The following is a 14623-nucleotide window of genomic DNA, read 5'->3' as shown; positions in this document are numbered from 1 at the left end:
TTTACTTTGAAGATCATAATACAAATAAATTTAATATTATGATAGCGATGTCCAGTCCTCTTCCTGTTTCCTCCTCCTCCCACTCCCAGCCACCACTAGAATAAAAATAGAGCAAATTGGGAGGAGTGGTAAGAGTGAGTGTGTGTGTATTTATATATATTATAACTAATCATCCTGAATTGTCTAGGGTTTGTTTTTGTTGTTGCTGTTTTTTGTTTTTAGCTTCTGACCTTTATTCCCCCAGATGTTATTGTTGGATCTTCAGAGGTACAACCAGTTTTGTGATACGTATTCAGTATGGGGCTTTTTAATGGCTAGTATTAACTACTCTAGAATTGTATCTCTGTATTTCACACCAGTCCCCATCTCTCACATTTGAGTTGCCATCACCATAGTTCAAGTCTTTATCACCCCCTGTTGAATCATTGTAATTGCCTCCTAATTAGTCTTCCTGACTACAGTGCCTCCCTTTATCACTCCTCTTCCACACACCTGTCAGTCTTACTAAATCACAGATAGACCATATTAATCCCCTATAACTCTAGCATAAAATACTAGCTCTTCAGCCTGACTTTTAGGTCCCTTTACAACCTAGTTTCAACCTACCTTTTTAAGCCTTCTTTCTTTTTAAAGTTGTTTGACCACATCAGAGTTGATTTTAAATATATATGTATGTATTAATCTTTTTTGTTTATTTTCCTACAATTTTAATTCCCAAATATATCTCTGGTTGGGCATCTTCTGGTTGGTCAGACTTCATTTCTAACCTGATCCAAACTCATCACTTTATGTTTCCCTGGTCATCTTCATGTCATATAGTTTTGGGTGTACCACCCCCACTGCCTACAAACACACATGCGCGCACACACACGGCAACATTTATCATTCCTTGAAAGCATTCACCCATTGCTGTGATTTCCTGGCCAAAGTATTCCTCCCTGGCCACCATCTTCTATGTATTGTCTTCTCTTATTAGAATGTAAGTTGCTTGAAGGGAAGAACCAGCTTGCTTGTTTTATTTATATCCTTGCCACTTAACACAATTCTGATACATACTAAGCTTTTAATAGATACCTAGTAAGCTTTTAATAATTTTTTTGAAAAAATTCATTCATATATTTTCTGTGTACATGTTTGTTTCTACCAAGTAGAATGTAAACTCCTTTGGGGCAGGGACAGTCTGGCTTTCTGCCTTTGTATTCCTAGGATTTTGTACTTAGTATATGCTTAATAAAGATGTGTTCAGTTATTTCGAACCTTTTAGTTTAAATTATTTTAGTTAGCTGATTCTTCCAGCTCTAACAATCATCTGACTAGAAGCCATGAAATATTTTAATGCCCGTCAGATTCGTTAAGGTAGCTTTTCTGGTATGCAGAAATGGGATTAGGTAGTTCATATTTCCAAAGTGTGTGTCATGGGATTAGTGATATTTTAATTCACAATATTATTATTATTGTTAATAGTAATTGTGGAAATATTGATCTCAGATATTAACTTTAAAACTTTGATTTTTCAGGAAGGTGTTTTGTTAAAATTCCTGTGGAAACAATATAATTTCATCAGGAGATAATGGGTAAGTTTTATAAAGATAATGGAGCTTTTTAACTCTTAATGATAGCTCATAATAATTCACATTTATACAGTACTTCAAGGTTTACAAAGCATGAGTATAATCTTTTTCTTTCAATTTTTTCTTTAAAGACGAAAGTAGGTAGGAAGAGAGTGAGCAGAATAATGAACAAAAAAAACCACTTTTTTAAAAAGGAGAACTAACATTTGTTTTCTGACAAGATACATACTTTTTAATGAAGATTTTTACAGTATGTTATTGGGAAAATATTGGCCTTTTTTTGGAATTCATTTACTAAAAGTTTTTGAAGTAATTTGCTTAAAAATAAATGGAAACTATTATTATTTTAACTTTAGAGGAAGAGATTAATGAAAGTTCATTTTTTTCAGGCATGTATGAGTTTGAACAAGGGCTACTGTTAAAAGTGAAGAAGTGATTCAACTATAGTTAAGCATCTTTTTTAACCTTAACTCTTAAGTACCCTGACCCGAACAGCATAGTTGTTAGCATAGTTGAATGAGGATGTTTGCCTCAAGTTACTATAGCTATTTACCTTTGTTTAAACAGAACTTAAGGTTTTTCAGTGTTTTTCCTTCCATGAATTTCACACACTTTTTTTTTAAGGCTTACTCCACATTGTGGAAAGAGCCTCTTCATCTTATGGGGCTCTTCTAATTCTGAGGTTTTCTGATTCTAAGTTTTAGGGCTAAACCAAAACTTTAAATAACTTTCTTTCAAAATATTCTTAGCTCTAGAAATAAACATTCTACCACAGTGATCTCTTCTAGGGTCTAGAATTGCTGCATAACTTTGAGCACTTTCCCCTTGACAAATTAAATTAGGTCCTCTGTAAACTTAATCATGAAATAATGATTACTAGTAATTTTATCATTATTTTTTCTTTTCAAGAGTTTAGTGCTAAAGACAGATTTTCCAACAAGTCTGGCTAAATCAAGAAAAATTCAACTCTACGTTATGATCAAATGCATTAGTAATGGTGCAACCATCTGTTTCACAAATATGTATTTTACACATTTAAAATTAAATGTGTCTGAGGCTTTGTTTTCTTTTGTTGTTGTTGTTTTGTTTTTCTTTTTTCATCCTAAGCTGTGATTTCATTGTTTTAAGTAATTCCCAGTAATTAAACTTCCTCTACCAATACAGGTCAGCAACTGTGATTCAACTTGTAGTTTGAGAGAGTTTTCTGAGGCACTGAGGAGTTAAGGCAGGGAAGAGGAAACTGCAGCCTCAAGGCCACATGTGGTCTTCTAGGTCCTTGGGTTCAGCCTTTTGACTGAGTCTTACAGAACAAATCCTTTTATTGAGGGGATTTTTTCTGTGAAAGGGCCACAGTTGAGAATCTACAGGGCCATTGGCCTTGAGGCCAAAGGTTCCCCACCCCTGGACTTGCCCAGGTCACACAACCAGTATGTGTCTGAAGCTGACATGAACTTTGGTATTCCTGAGTTCAGGACTGACCTTCTCTTATACCACACTCCCTCTTGTTTAAGGATTAAATAATGTTGGATAAGTTATGTTTTTGGAAGGTTAAATGTGATGTAGTGGAAAAACTGCCAGATCTGAAGTCATAGGACCTTAGTGTGACCTTGGGCAATAACTGCTTTGGGCCTGTTTCTTCATCTGTGAAATGAAGAGGCAGGCTCAATGATCTCTTAAGATTTTTTTTTCCTAATTCTAAATCTGTGATCCTAAAATGATAGGGAAAATGATAATGTTCAGGTTCAGGAGTTAAATCTCTATAAGTGCAGTGAAAAAAATGCCAGCTAATAAAACCTTGAATATAAAAAAAGTACCCCTGCTGTACCTTCACACATGCCACCCAAGGAGTTCCAAACTTGGAGAGGCTTTACCAACCCAGTGCTGACTACCACTTGGGATTAACCAGTTATCTAGTGTTTTTCTGGAAGACCCTTATGTGCCTTTTATAATTTCTATCTATAACATCCTGAGTTAGAGTGCAAATAATGTTTTTTGTGTTTAAAATAGATCATTTTGAAGTTACCGTATTTACCTTAAAATGACCAACGGCAAACCTACGTATTAAAACAAGGTTAAGAGTCCCAATTATATATGAGACTTAAAAGTAAATAGGCAAGATTATTGGTATTAACTCTTTCCAGAGTTTTTTGATTCTGTGGAAAAAAAAAACCCAACACTTAAGATACTAGTTTGTTTTAATATGAGTTTTGCCTTTGAAAACCTACGTTCATTTCATTAACAAACTTTGTAAAAAGTTAACTTAAACAGAATATCAGTTTTTTAAAATGAATGGTATTAATATCCCACTATAAATCTACAGCTAGACTTTTCTATGTAAATTTTTTGTAAAATTTCTATAGATATGTCTAGGATGTTGTGCCCCAAATTTCAAGTAGTGTTTTAATATTTTTCAAACATTAATGAATAAAATATGACATGTCTTTCTGTTTAATAACAGTGTCATTATAAAGACATTTGTCATTGGTTTTATTTTAGATGGAGAAGAGAAAACATACGGCGGGTGTGAGGGCCCAGATGCTATGTATGTAAAATTGATATCTTCTGATGGTCATGAATTTATTGTGAAAAGGGAGCATGCTTTAACATCAGGAACAATAAAAGCCATGTTAAGTGGCCCGGGTACGTATAGAAATATATATTAGCCCTTGATAGTTTTTAAAAAATTTTTTAGTATCGACAGAGGTACTGTGCATATTTGTTTTGTCAGATGATTTGTGAAATTTTTAAAATACTGATTTTTTTTAAAAGTGTGTCTCCTACCATCAATATGAATTTTTGTTTTTTGGGGATTTTTTAAAAATCCAATGTAAGTTCTTTAAGTTAATAAAAGGGGAAAACATTGTATTTATGCTGATCCTAAGTTTAAGATGGAAGATTCATTAATTCATTAAGCATTAATATGCTTATATAGGACATATGCAAGACACTGTGTTCTATGTGCTGGGGAAGCAAGATTCAAGTGGTTCTTGCCCTCCAGGAGTTTACATTCTGCAGGTGGTGGGACTAGAGGATACAACTTAAACTGCATTTGTGAGTGTTTCGCAGAAAATCCAGTTAATTGAGAGCATCAGAAAATATCTAATTAGGAAGTAGTCTCAGAACTGAATCTTGAAGGAGAATTTGGTATTACAAATGTAAAGACAGAGCATTGCAGGCATAGGTAAAAGCAGAGGCTGGAAGACCAGACCCAAAGTATAACAAATGGGCTGGTTTGGCTGTAATATTGATTGGATTTAGGGGTTTAAGGAGGAGTTGATGTCAAGGCTGCAAGCATTCATTAAATGCCTGCTATGTGCCAGGCACTGTACTGAGGAAGAAAAAAATGGGGGGAACATGCAAACAACTATGTGTAAACCAGATGTATACGGGATAAATTGGAGATCATTTCAGAGAGAAGTCACTAGCATTAATTGGGAAGAAGGGGGAAGGGGGAACTGGAAAAATGCTTTTTGCAGAAGGTGGGGTTTTGGCTAAAACTTGAAGGAGGCCAAGAGATAGAGGTGAGGAGGAAGTAGTTTTCAGGTGTGGAAAATAGCAAATGAAAATGCATGTAGTTGAGAGGAATATTGCTTACCAGGAATAGCAAGGAGTCCAGTATCACTGGATCACAGAATATGTAAACAGGAATAAGGAGAGTTTGGTGTAAGCTTGGTAATGGACCTTCTATGAGGAGAGTTAAAAGTCAAGTAGGATTTTGTATTTTAATCTGCAGGTAATAGTCATTAGAGAAGAAAAATAATGGGGTCAAACTTGTATCCTCCTAATCACCCAGATTAGTGATTTAATTGTCATCATCCATAATCTTTCACCTCCTATATCCAAATTGTTGCCAAGCACTGTTGATTCCACTTCACACCGTCTCTCATATACGCCCCCTTCTTTTTGATACTGCCTCCACCCTGGTACAGGCCCTCATTATATCACACCTGGACTATTGCAATAGCTTGCTGCTTGGGCTCCCTGCCTTAAGTTTCTCCGCGTTTCAGTTTATCCTCCCCTAAGCTACCAAAGTGACCTTCCTAAAGTACAAATTTGACCATATCATCTTTCTTCTCTAATGACTGTTACCTCCAGGTTCAAACCATAGGAGATGAGATAAATGAAAGAGATGAGCTCCTAGTAGAGGCTGCTAGGTGGCGCAGTGGATAGAGTACTGGGCTTGGAGTCAGGAATATCTGAGTTCAAATTCACCTTCAGAACACTTAGGACTCATGTAGTTGAGAGATGGACTGTCAGGTACAAGGAATAGCAAGGAAACCAGTGTGACCCTGGGCAAGTCATTTAACTTCTATTAGCCTTAGTTTTCTTAAGTGTAGAATGAGGATAATAGAAACACCTACCTTGGGCATCTAGGTGGCACAATGAGTAGAGCACCAGTCCTGGAGTCAGGAGGACCTGAGTTCAAATTCGGCCTCAGACACTTGACATACTTACTAGGTGTGTGACCTTGGGCAAGTCACTTAACCCCAATTGCCCTGCCTCCCCCCCCCCCCCCAAAAAAAATAACACCTACCTCATAGGGTTGTGAGGATCAGTGACAAAATATTTATAATCTTTACACAGTGTCTGGCACATAGTAGGTACTATATGAACAATTTTCCCCTTTTCCTCTCACTAGTACTGAGCCACTCAAGGTTACAGGATGCCATCGTTAGGCACTTACTTTGTGCCAGGTACTGTGCTAGGTGCTGGAGATAAAAAGAAAAAAATCCATTCCTACCATGTACTGCCTTTGATCCTATTTGTGTGCAAAATTATGAAACAGTACTTGCTGACTGGCTCCACTACAGTTTTATTATGTATTTTCAGAAGGCCCCACAGTGTAGCAAGTCATCTGCTACTTCAAACCCTCTTCAAATCTCCCATAACATCCCTTCTTTGCCTATTTTCTCAGGTGAGGATCTTGCCTCATACTTTACCCAAAAAAGTGAGGCCAAGACCTTAATCTCTCTTTTTCTCTTTCTCATCATCACTGAGATGTCTTCTTCTGTCTCTTCCTTCACGCATCTGACACAAAAAGTCACCTTTCCTCTGCCGAAGCAATCTCCTCTACAATGTACTCTTGATCCTAGTCCATCCATTCCATTGACAGCAGATTGCCTCTATATTATACCCACTTTCTCACCAATCTTTAGTCTCTCCCTGTCTATTCTATTGTCTTTCCTGCTCTTACACACATAAGTATGTCAGTTAACCATTTATTAAGCATTTACTATATGCCAGTCTCTGTGCTAAGAAGTAGTGATACCAAGTAAGGAAAAACAATCCCTGGCTCTCAAGGAATTCATATTCTAATGGGAAATGTCTTTATTCTTAAAAAAACTCACTTGATCTAGCCAACCCTGCTAGCTGTTGTTCTATATCCTTTTCATGGCTAAGCTTATTGAGAAAGCCGTCTGCAATTGATGTATCAGCTTCCTGTCCTCTTCTAAATGCTCTTCAGTTTGGCTTCTAGTCTTATCATTCATCTGAAACCAGTCTCTCCAAAGTTAGCAACGATCTCTTTATTGTAAAATTTAATGGCCTTTCCTCAGTCTTCATCCTTCTTGAACTTTTGTGGTTTTTAACACCTTCATCACCCTTTTCTCCTTGATGCTCTCTCTTCTCTAGGTATATTTGATATTGCTCTCTCCTGGTTCTTTTCTTTCCTATTGAACTCTCCCTCCTTCTTGGTTTCCTTTGTTGGATCTTCATCCTGGTTCTACCTGCCATCTATGGGTATTTTATTAAATGTAGTTCAAGGTTCTCAGCTGAGAGAATGGGGGAGAAGATGTCATGCGAGACAGGAAGAGAGATGGAAAGGTTTGGAATAGCCAGTTTGGTGAGTAAAATAGTTCAGTTAGGGACATATGAAAGTATTGCTTTTCTGCAATTTGGGATCACCTTTGAGATCATATAACAAATTTTTAGTGGTTGTAGTCTGCACTCTTTCAAGACTTAGTTGAACACAGTTCAGCAGTCCATGAATAAGAGCAAAGACAGTGTATTGTGAGAATACTCCAAGGTTGAAACATGGTGAGGCGTAGGATAAGGAGACATGGAATGTAGAATCAAACTGGCTCACAAGGGGTCAGGACAGGGAAGGGAGGAGAAGAGGTAGTCAGTGCAGCAGTGATGATAAAATGATAAAAGATGATCAAATAAAGGAATTTTGGAGTTCATGAACATGCAAATAGAACACAGGTGTATGATCAAGGGTATCACTGGGTGTAACAGGTATAGAGGATAAATAGGTCATGGGAAATGAGTAAATTGAGGAACTAGGAACTTAGGTTGAGGTCTAGTATGAGGGCAGGAGTTGGAGTGGAAAAAGACTGTGAGCTTGGCACTGAACTTGGTGAAAAAGGAAGGCAATTGTTGTGAAGGTCCATGGGTTACAGCTACTACAACCTGGTAGGGTGACAAATTTGTATTGAATGCACCACAAAAAAAGGAAATGTTGCTAAGTGATGGTTGTAGAGAGAAAACCTAGAAGTGGTCATGGGGAGCATCAAGCATTCTGATCCCTACCCTTTATGACCAGCAAGTTGGTGGGGTATGCATTAAAGTACAGCTGTTGCTGGAAAGGGTGACCAGTGATGTCATGTCATCAGGAAGGAGCCTGGAGATGGAGAGAGCAAGAGAGTAGTAAAGGAAAGGGTTTAAGATTAAAACAAGTTTGTTAACTGGAGCAGGCATTCCAGAGAATACAGGGCAAGAAGTTCGTGAAGTTGGAGACATTTAGGAGGTAGGGTTGAGAGAGATGGAAGTAAAACAGTGGATAGTTTGGGTTGGGGAATGGGGTTTGTACAATGACAGCCAAGGGTTCAGAATTATGAGGATAAGATTAGTTTGCTTAGGTGGGAGTATGTGCACTCAGGGAGGCAGGTAATTGAGATCGCTCTGTGCCCTTCTTTGTCCAACCTTTTAACCAGTGGTGATGATGTGCATTGTGAGGCTCAGGAGGGCCAGTTCACAGCAGGCAGGATCAGAGGAAGGTGTAGCCTGGGAGAGGCTAAACATGATGCCCCAGAATGGTTTCCCGAGCACTGGAGAAGGCCTTGGGGCAAAGAAAGAAGCAAGAGGTGGGTGGTTTGGATCTGGGGCTAATGCAGGGTTCCCTAAAAAGTTTCAGAATCAAGGAGACCTGGATCCAGGGCTCCCAGAGGGCTCCTTGGAAAGTCTTGGGGGTGGATATGAATGATCATCCTTCAGAGGAGCAGATAGAAGATCAGGTAGCCAACAGTGTCTCAAAAAATTAAGGTGGGGAAAGTATGCAGGAGGAGAGAATGGTTTAACCATGTCAGAGACTGAAGACTGAGAAAAAGCCATTAAATTTAACAAGGAATTGTTGGTAACATCATTTCAAGTACGATTGTGGTGATATCAGAAGCCAGATTGCAAAATGTTGAAATTAGTGGGAGGTGAGGCAATAGATGCAACGAATGTAGACCTTTTTCTGGAAGTTTGGCTATGTAAGGGAGGATAGAGATAGGATAGCAGCTTGAGGGGATCAGAGAGTCAAGTTTTTATTTTGTTTTTAGGGTGGGGGACATAGGCTTATCTATGGGTAGCAAAAAATAAGTCTGTGGTTAAAGAGATTGAAGACCTCAGTGAAAGGATGGAAGGGGCAAATCCTGGAAGATGGGATTAAAGATGCAAATTAAAAGGGCTGCACTTGGGCAGAACAACCTTTTCCTCTAGGACTAGAACAGAGGAAGAAAAAATGAGGATGATGTTGAGATATCCTTTCCAAGCCTCCATTTCCTTATAACACCATCCTTTCCCAGACTTTTCACAGATTTTTGAGAAAAATAAATGAAACAATGAGTAAGAAAGCAGATAATAAACAATATATATGAATAGAAATTAATAAAGCATAATTTAAATGAAAATCTACCCAGCAAGAATTATTAGCCAAATTATTTTATCTTAATGGCACTTTTTTTTAGCAGAGAAACAAATAAAACAACTTGTAGGTCACATCCTTAGTTTGAAACACATTCAGCCTACCCTAATGTACATTTTTATATTTGTAGTGGTGTAACATCAAAGGAAGATTCAGTTATGTTAGCTGTGCCTTTTTTATTGAGGCACAGGATTTTTCAGCATAAAACCACTGTTTTCTGGCTCTCATATGACCAGCAAGTTCAGTCCTACCTTTCCTCCAGTTGCTTTGTTTAAAGCTTGAGTGAGGCCTTTAATCAATATTTTTCAGATGATGCTTCTGGATTTGTTTGGGGGTGGGGTTTTTTTTGTTGTTGTTCAAAAGACAAAAATCTTAGAAAAGAAGGCTATGCAGATAAAAGTGGGGTTTTGATTTTGGGGAGAACCCTTTAACCAAAGCAGATCAGCACTTAACTCTGCAATTTAAAGAAGCTTTAAAAGTTACCTGAAGCACTGAGAGTTTGTGACTTGTCCGGAGTGGGTCAAACAGCCCGTGTCAGAGGCACTACTTGAATCCTGGTCTTCCTGATTTTGAGGCTGGTGTACTGTTCACTGCATTTTCTTCAGTCTAATACTCTGTGCTGGTCCAGCTAAGGTTATCTGTTCCAAACATACATTCAAATGACTAGATTAAATTAAATTTTGTGACTATAATATTAACTTACCCATGATACATATATCTAGAGTTTAAGCTATTGCTATATTTACACAATTTATCAAAGGTTTAGGTAGTGTATTAGGTGCTGGCCTTGAAGAAGACCTGAATTCAAATTCTGCTTCAGACATTTACCAGCTATGACACTATGCAAATGACTTAACTTCTCAGTCTGTTTTTTCCTCTGTAAAATGGGGATAATAATATCACCTACTTTCTAGTGTGGTTGTAAGGACCAGAGGAGATAACATTTATGTGAAATAAAGTACTTTACAAACCACTTGTGCAATTGTTTGTCACATCTAACTCTTTGTGACCCCATTCTGGGGGTTTCCTGGCAAAGATACTGGTGTGGTTTGCCATTTCCTTCTCCAGTTCATTTTACAGATGAGGAAAGTGAGGTAAACAGGGTTAAGGGCTTGCCCAGCTAGTAAGTGTCTGAGGCCAGATGTAAACTCAGGAAGATGAGTTCTGATTCCAGCCTGGCATTCTATCCACTGCTCTAAAAATGCTGTCTAAAACTACCTAACTTCTCCAAACTCTTTGTATAATCTTGCTACTTGTAACCTAAATCTCTTTTCTTGGGGTAAGTTGAGTCAAGGCTAAGAATTTTAAGGAAATGTTTTGCAGTGAGTTGACCAAAGTTTACTTCAAGGGTCCGTGAAGGGTATTTGAAGGGTCTGTGATTTTACTGGTGTGGAGAATCCCTAACGGACCTTTTAAGTTGGTCTTTATAAGTTACTGTGGCCAAAAAATTCAGCTGGCCAATCTGCTGATGAGTCTTTCTGAACTTAGCTAGGCAGTTCTTCAGAAAACAAACATCTATCACCAGACCCCATACAGAGTTGGCCAAACTTAACATATAATTTCAGTATATGTTTTAGAACAGAGGACATTATGGGATTATTGTAGTGTCCTGGCCAAGCAGAGCTGAATACCATATTGTTTGTTTGATGAGCTCTCATCCATCAAATTGAATAGGGATTACAGTGGAGAGGTTGTAGCATGCTTTGAAAGATGCAAATAGTAACATCTCCACTAATTTCTCTAAAAAGGTTTACATGCCTCCAGTGATGAGTATAGAACAGCTCACATCGTAGTCCTGAAAATGCCTGTGAGGAAAAACTAAAGTGGTTGAGTGGCTTAATCTGGAAAAGAGAAGACTAATGGGCGCTTTGAAGTGAACTTTATATCATATGAATAGGGTGTTGAACAAAATGGTTTATGAGGGTGGGTCACTAAGAGTGATTAAATCCTGAAACTAGACTACGAAGGAAAGTTTTAGAATCTCATTCCACCAAAAAAGCTTTAAAAAATAAAGTGTCTTTTTATGACCAACTACCTGCCAACCAGTTCATAAGAATAGGATTATAGTTATGAGGCTGGAAAGTATCTAATTCTTAAGATGAGGAGGCTGAAGATAGAGAAGTTAAAGGACCTGCTAAGGGTCACCAAGCTAGTAAGTGGCAGAGCCTAGATTTGAACCCAGGCCTCCTGGCTCCCAAACCTAGTATTCTTTCCACTACATACCACCTTGTCCAACCATCCCATTCTGTTACACAAACATAGTGGAACGTTATCTTTGTGGTCTTGATTACCTTCTCTAGCTTGAATTATGTGAATACTTTAGTTTTGATATTGGCTAGCTCTAGGTCTTAACTATGTTATTTTTGTTTTGCAGGTCAGTTTGCTGAAAATGAAACCAATGAGGTTAATTTTAGAGAAATTCCATCACATGTGCTATCAAAAGTATGCATGTATTTTACCTACAAGGTTCGCTACACTAACAGCTCTACAGAGATTCCTGAATTCCCAATTGCACCTGAAATTGCACTGGAATTGCTGATGGCTGCGAACTTCCTAGATTGTTAAATAAAATAAATTATAATAAACTGTTAACTTTTTCAGTATTTAATATCCGTAGTTCAGTTAGTAACTTTTTTCATATAGCATGTTGTGTGTGGGGGGTGGTAGTGGTTGAGAACTGTAAAGTTCATTGCAAAGCAGATACCTTCAGTCCTTTCTTTTGCATAGCAGTCAGAGTTGAAATTGGTTCTTCAATTTAAATAAATTAAGGACATTTTCACTAAATGAGAAATAAACAAATCTGCCAATTAGTAGATGGCTATGCCTTATCCTTTAGATGTGGTTTAAAATATTAGAACAATGATTATATATAAGTACTGAAATTTAGGCAAATAGTACAGGTTTATACTGGATACTGGCTAAGTATTTTTAGAGGTGGGTTTTGTTTTTTTTGTTATTTTTGGACAGGTGGGGTTAACTTGAACCTACCATATCATAGCTGTCTAGAATTATTAGTTATGCAACTATTTTGCATTGTCAACTTGTGTTTATAAATATGGCTTGGCCAAAAAGTTAATTTTTTAATAACTCTTGAATACGTAAGAATTGATCTTACTGGTCTTTTGATAAATTGCAATTGTGTTAGTATATCAGTGTATCTGCATATCTGTTTTTGTCATACAACTGAAGTGGTACTTTTCTTTTAAACCATTATGGAAGATTGTTAGGTATAGCTTTTGCGGTAGTGAATTTTTAAGAACTTCAGCCAAACTGTCAATAACTAACCACAGTATGATAGCTTTGGCTCTGAAAACTTAGTGATAGTCATACAATATACTTTTTGAACAATCCAAAGTACTGTACTTAATCATCTAGCTAAGAAAGCTTCCTTTGCAATTTACTTTTCACTTACTACATTAATAAATCATTATTTAAATGTATTAAAAATAAGATCATGGCAAAATTTATCCTCAATCCCCCCCACTTCCACCCCCCAAAACTAGAGTTGAATAAAAAAAAAGCAATCAAAAGAATCTTTATGGGACTTAATATGTGGAATTCATGGTAAGAGCCTGGCACAAAGCGCCTTAATGGTTCGTGGGTTCAGTTTTGTTGATGGTCAAATCATGTCTTTTTTGTAGTGGCTATATAGAAAATTGCTGTATATAACAGGGGTGATGACTACACCAGTGTAATAAGGTTTTTACTTAGTGAAAATGAATGTTAACCTTTTAGGATTATGAAGGACAAATAAAAACTTCAGTCAGGGTATCTCTTTCCTAGGTATGGTATCAAGAACATGAAGGTTGAGTTTCAGCTTCTTACTTTTCAAATAGTGGAGAATTAGTTACATAAATGTAAATTTAAATACTGGTGACTAGATTCTTTTCATTCACTCCACAAATTACCACTTTGCTCTTAATCTTAATTGAAAACAGTTGTTACATCTGTTTCAGTAATTCGTTAAGACAAACTCTGGTTCATATACACAGTGCTGAAGTATTTACTAGTGTTTGCTTATCAAGTGCAGGGATTTTTAATGCTAGATGGTGACAAAAATAACAATTCTGTACAGATATGATCTTATAGGTCAAGATTGTAGCAGAAACTACATTTCTAATGGGCTCTCTGTCCTAGTAGGTTACCTTTTTAACTCATGGCTACATTTGAACACGTCATAAAATACTAAAATTGATGTCCACAGTTTAGTATGGCTAGAATTCAGATAAGGAGAGATTATGTATTTCAGAAGTGGTACTGCATGATAAGTGAGAAAATATTTACTAAGGAATATGAAATATTTTGTATCACATGTGTAGTCTTGGCCTTATTTTCAAAAGCATTAAATTTCTCAGTTCATGATTTTTTATTTTCACATTAGGCATTTTCAGTCATCGTATTCTTGTATACCCAGAATGATGAGATATCACTTACTTGTTTTAATTTAAGAGATTTTAGTAGTGTATGTCATTCAAATCTATAATTGTTTCTGAAATTGATATTAGTTTATTTTTGAAGTTCCATTTAAAACCATACCCTAGTCTTTTTTCTACATTGTAGCATTTGCAGCACATAGGATTCTATTATAAATAAAATCCTTTACAGCAACATCTGCTTATGTTTCATTGTCCCCTGAATAAATTATCTTAAGTATTTTAGTTTGTGAGTTTGGATGTGTTGTGCAGAAATCAGTGAATGAGTGTCACCCAGCTGGCAGAATCTCTGAATACCAACACTGCTGAAAAATTTTTTGTAAGCAGTTCTACTCAGAGGATAGTTGGTAGAGAGCCAGCCTCCAGGCCAGGAAGACTTGGGTTTAAGACCCACCTTGCACACATGGCAGTTGTGTGACCTGGGACAAGTTGCAACCTGTCAATGACCTAGGCTATTCTCTAGGACTGTAAGTTGGAGAGAAAGTGCCAGCCTTCACTGGCAGAGGGGAATTTCCTTACCTGGAAGTTCTCTACTAACAAAATAGGGTCTAGTCTTTATTAACACCTAAACAGCTCATGCTAGTGGATAGACTGATTCCCTTTAGGGTATATATATTTTGTCCTGTTAAACTTTAACTTTATGATCCTATAAAAAAAAGTCGTGGTTTTTTTTTTAATTGGTACTAAGGGAGGTCCATTACAGAAATTTC

At 37.0% G+C, this 14623-nt stretch overlaps 1 protein-coding gene across 3 annotated transcripts in view; it reads left to right on the top strand.

Annotated features, from left to right (window-relative positions):
• Positions 1–12290, top strand: part of ELOC (elongin C) — a 39378-nt gene extending 27088 nt beyond the window's left edge. For all 3 annotated transcript variants that reach the window (XM_036764198.1, XM_036764214.1, XM_036764206.1), the window contains exons 2-4: positions 1518–1574; positions 4068–4211; positions 11855–12290. In XM_036764198.1, the coding sequence (XP_036620093.1) occupies positions 1571–1574; positions 4068–4211; positions 11855–12045 (339 nt within the window). In that variant the 5' untranslated portion in view covers positions 1518–1570 and the 3' untranslated portion in view covers positions 12046–12290. The remainder of the gene's footprint in view (positions 1–1517; positions 1575–4067; positions 4212–11854) is intronic.
• Positions 12291–14623: the final 2333 nt, after the last annotated feature.

The sequence above is a fragment of the Trichosurus vulpecula genome, chromosome 1 (genome assembly GCF_011100635.1).
Source record: "Trichosurus vulpecula isolate mTriVul1 chromosome 1, mTriVul1.pri, whole genome shotgun sequence".
NCBI lineage: Eukaryota > Metazoa > Chordata > Mammalia > Diprotodontia > Phalangeridae > Trichosurus > Trichosurus vulpecula.
Note: the sequence above shows the minus strand (reverse complement) of the source record. Positions and strands in the feature narration are given on the sequence as shown.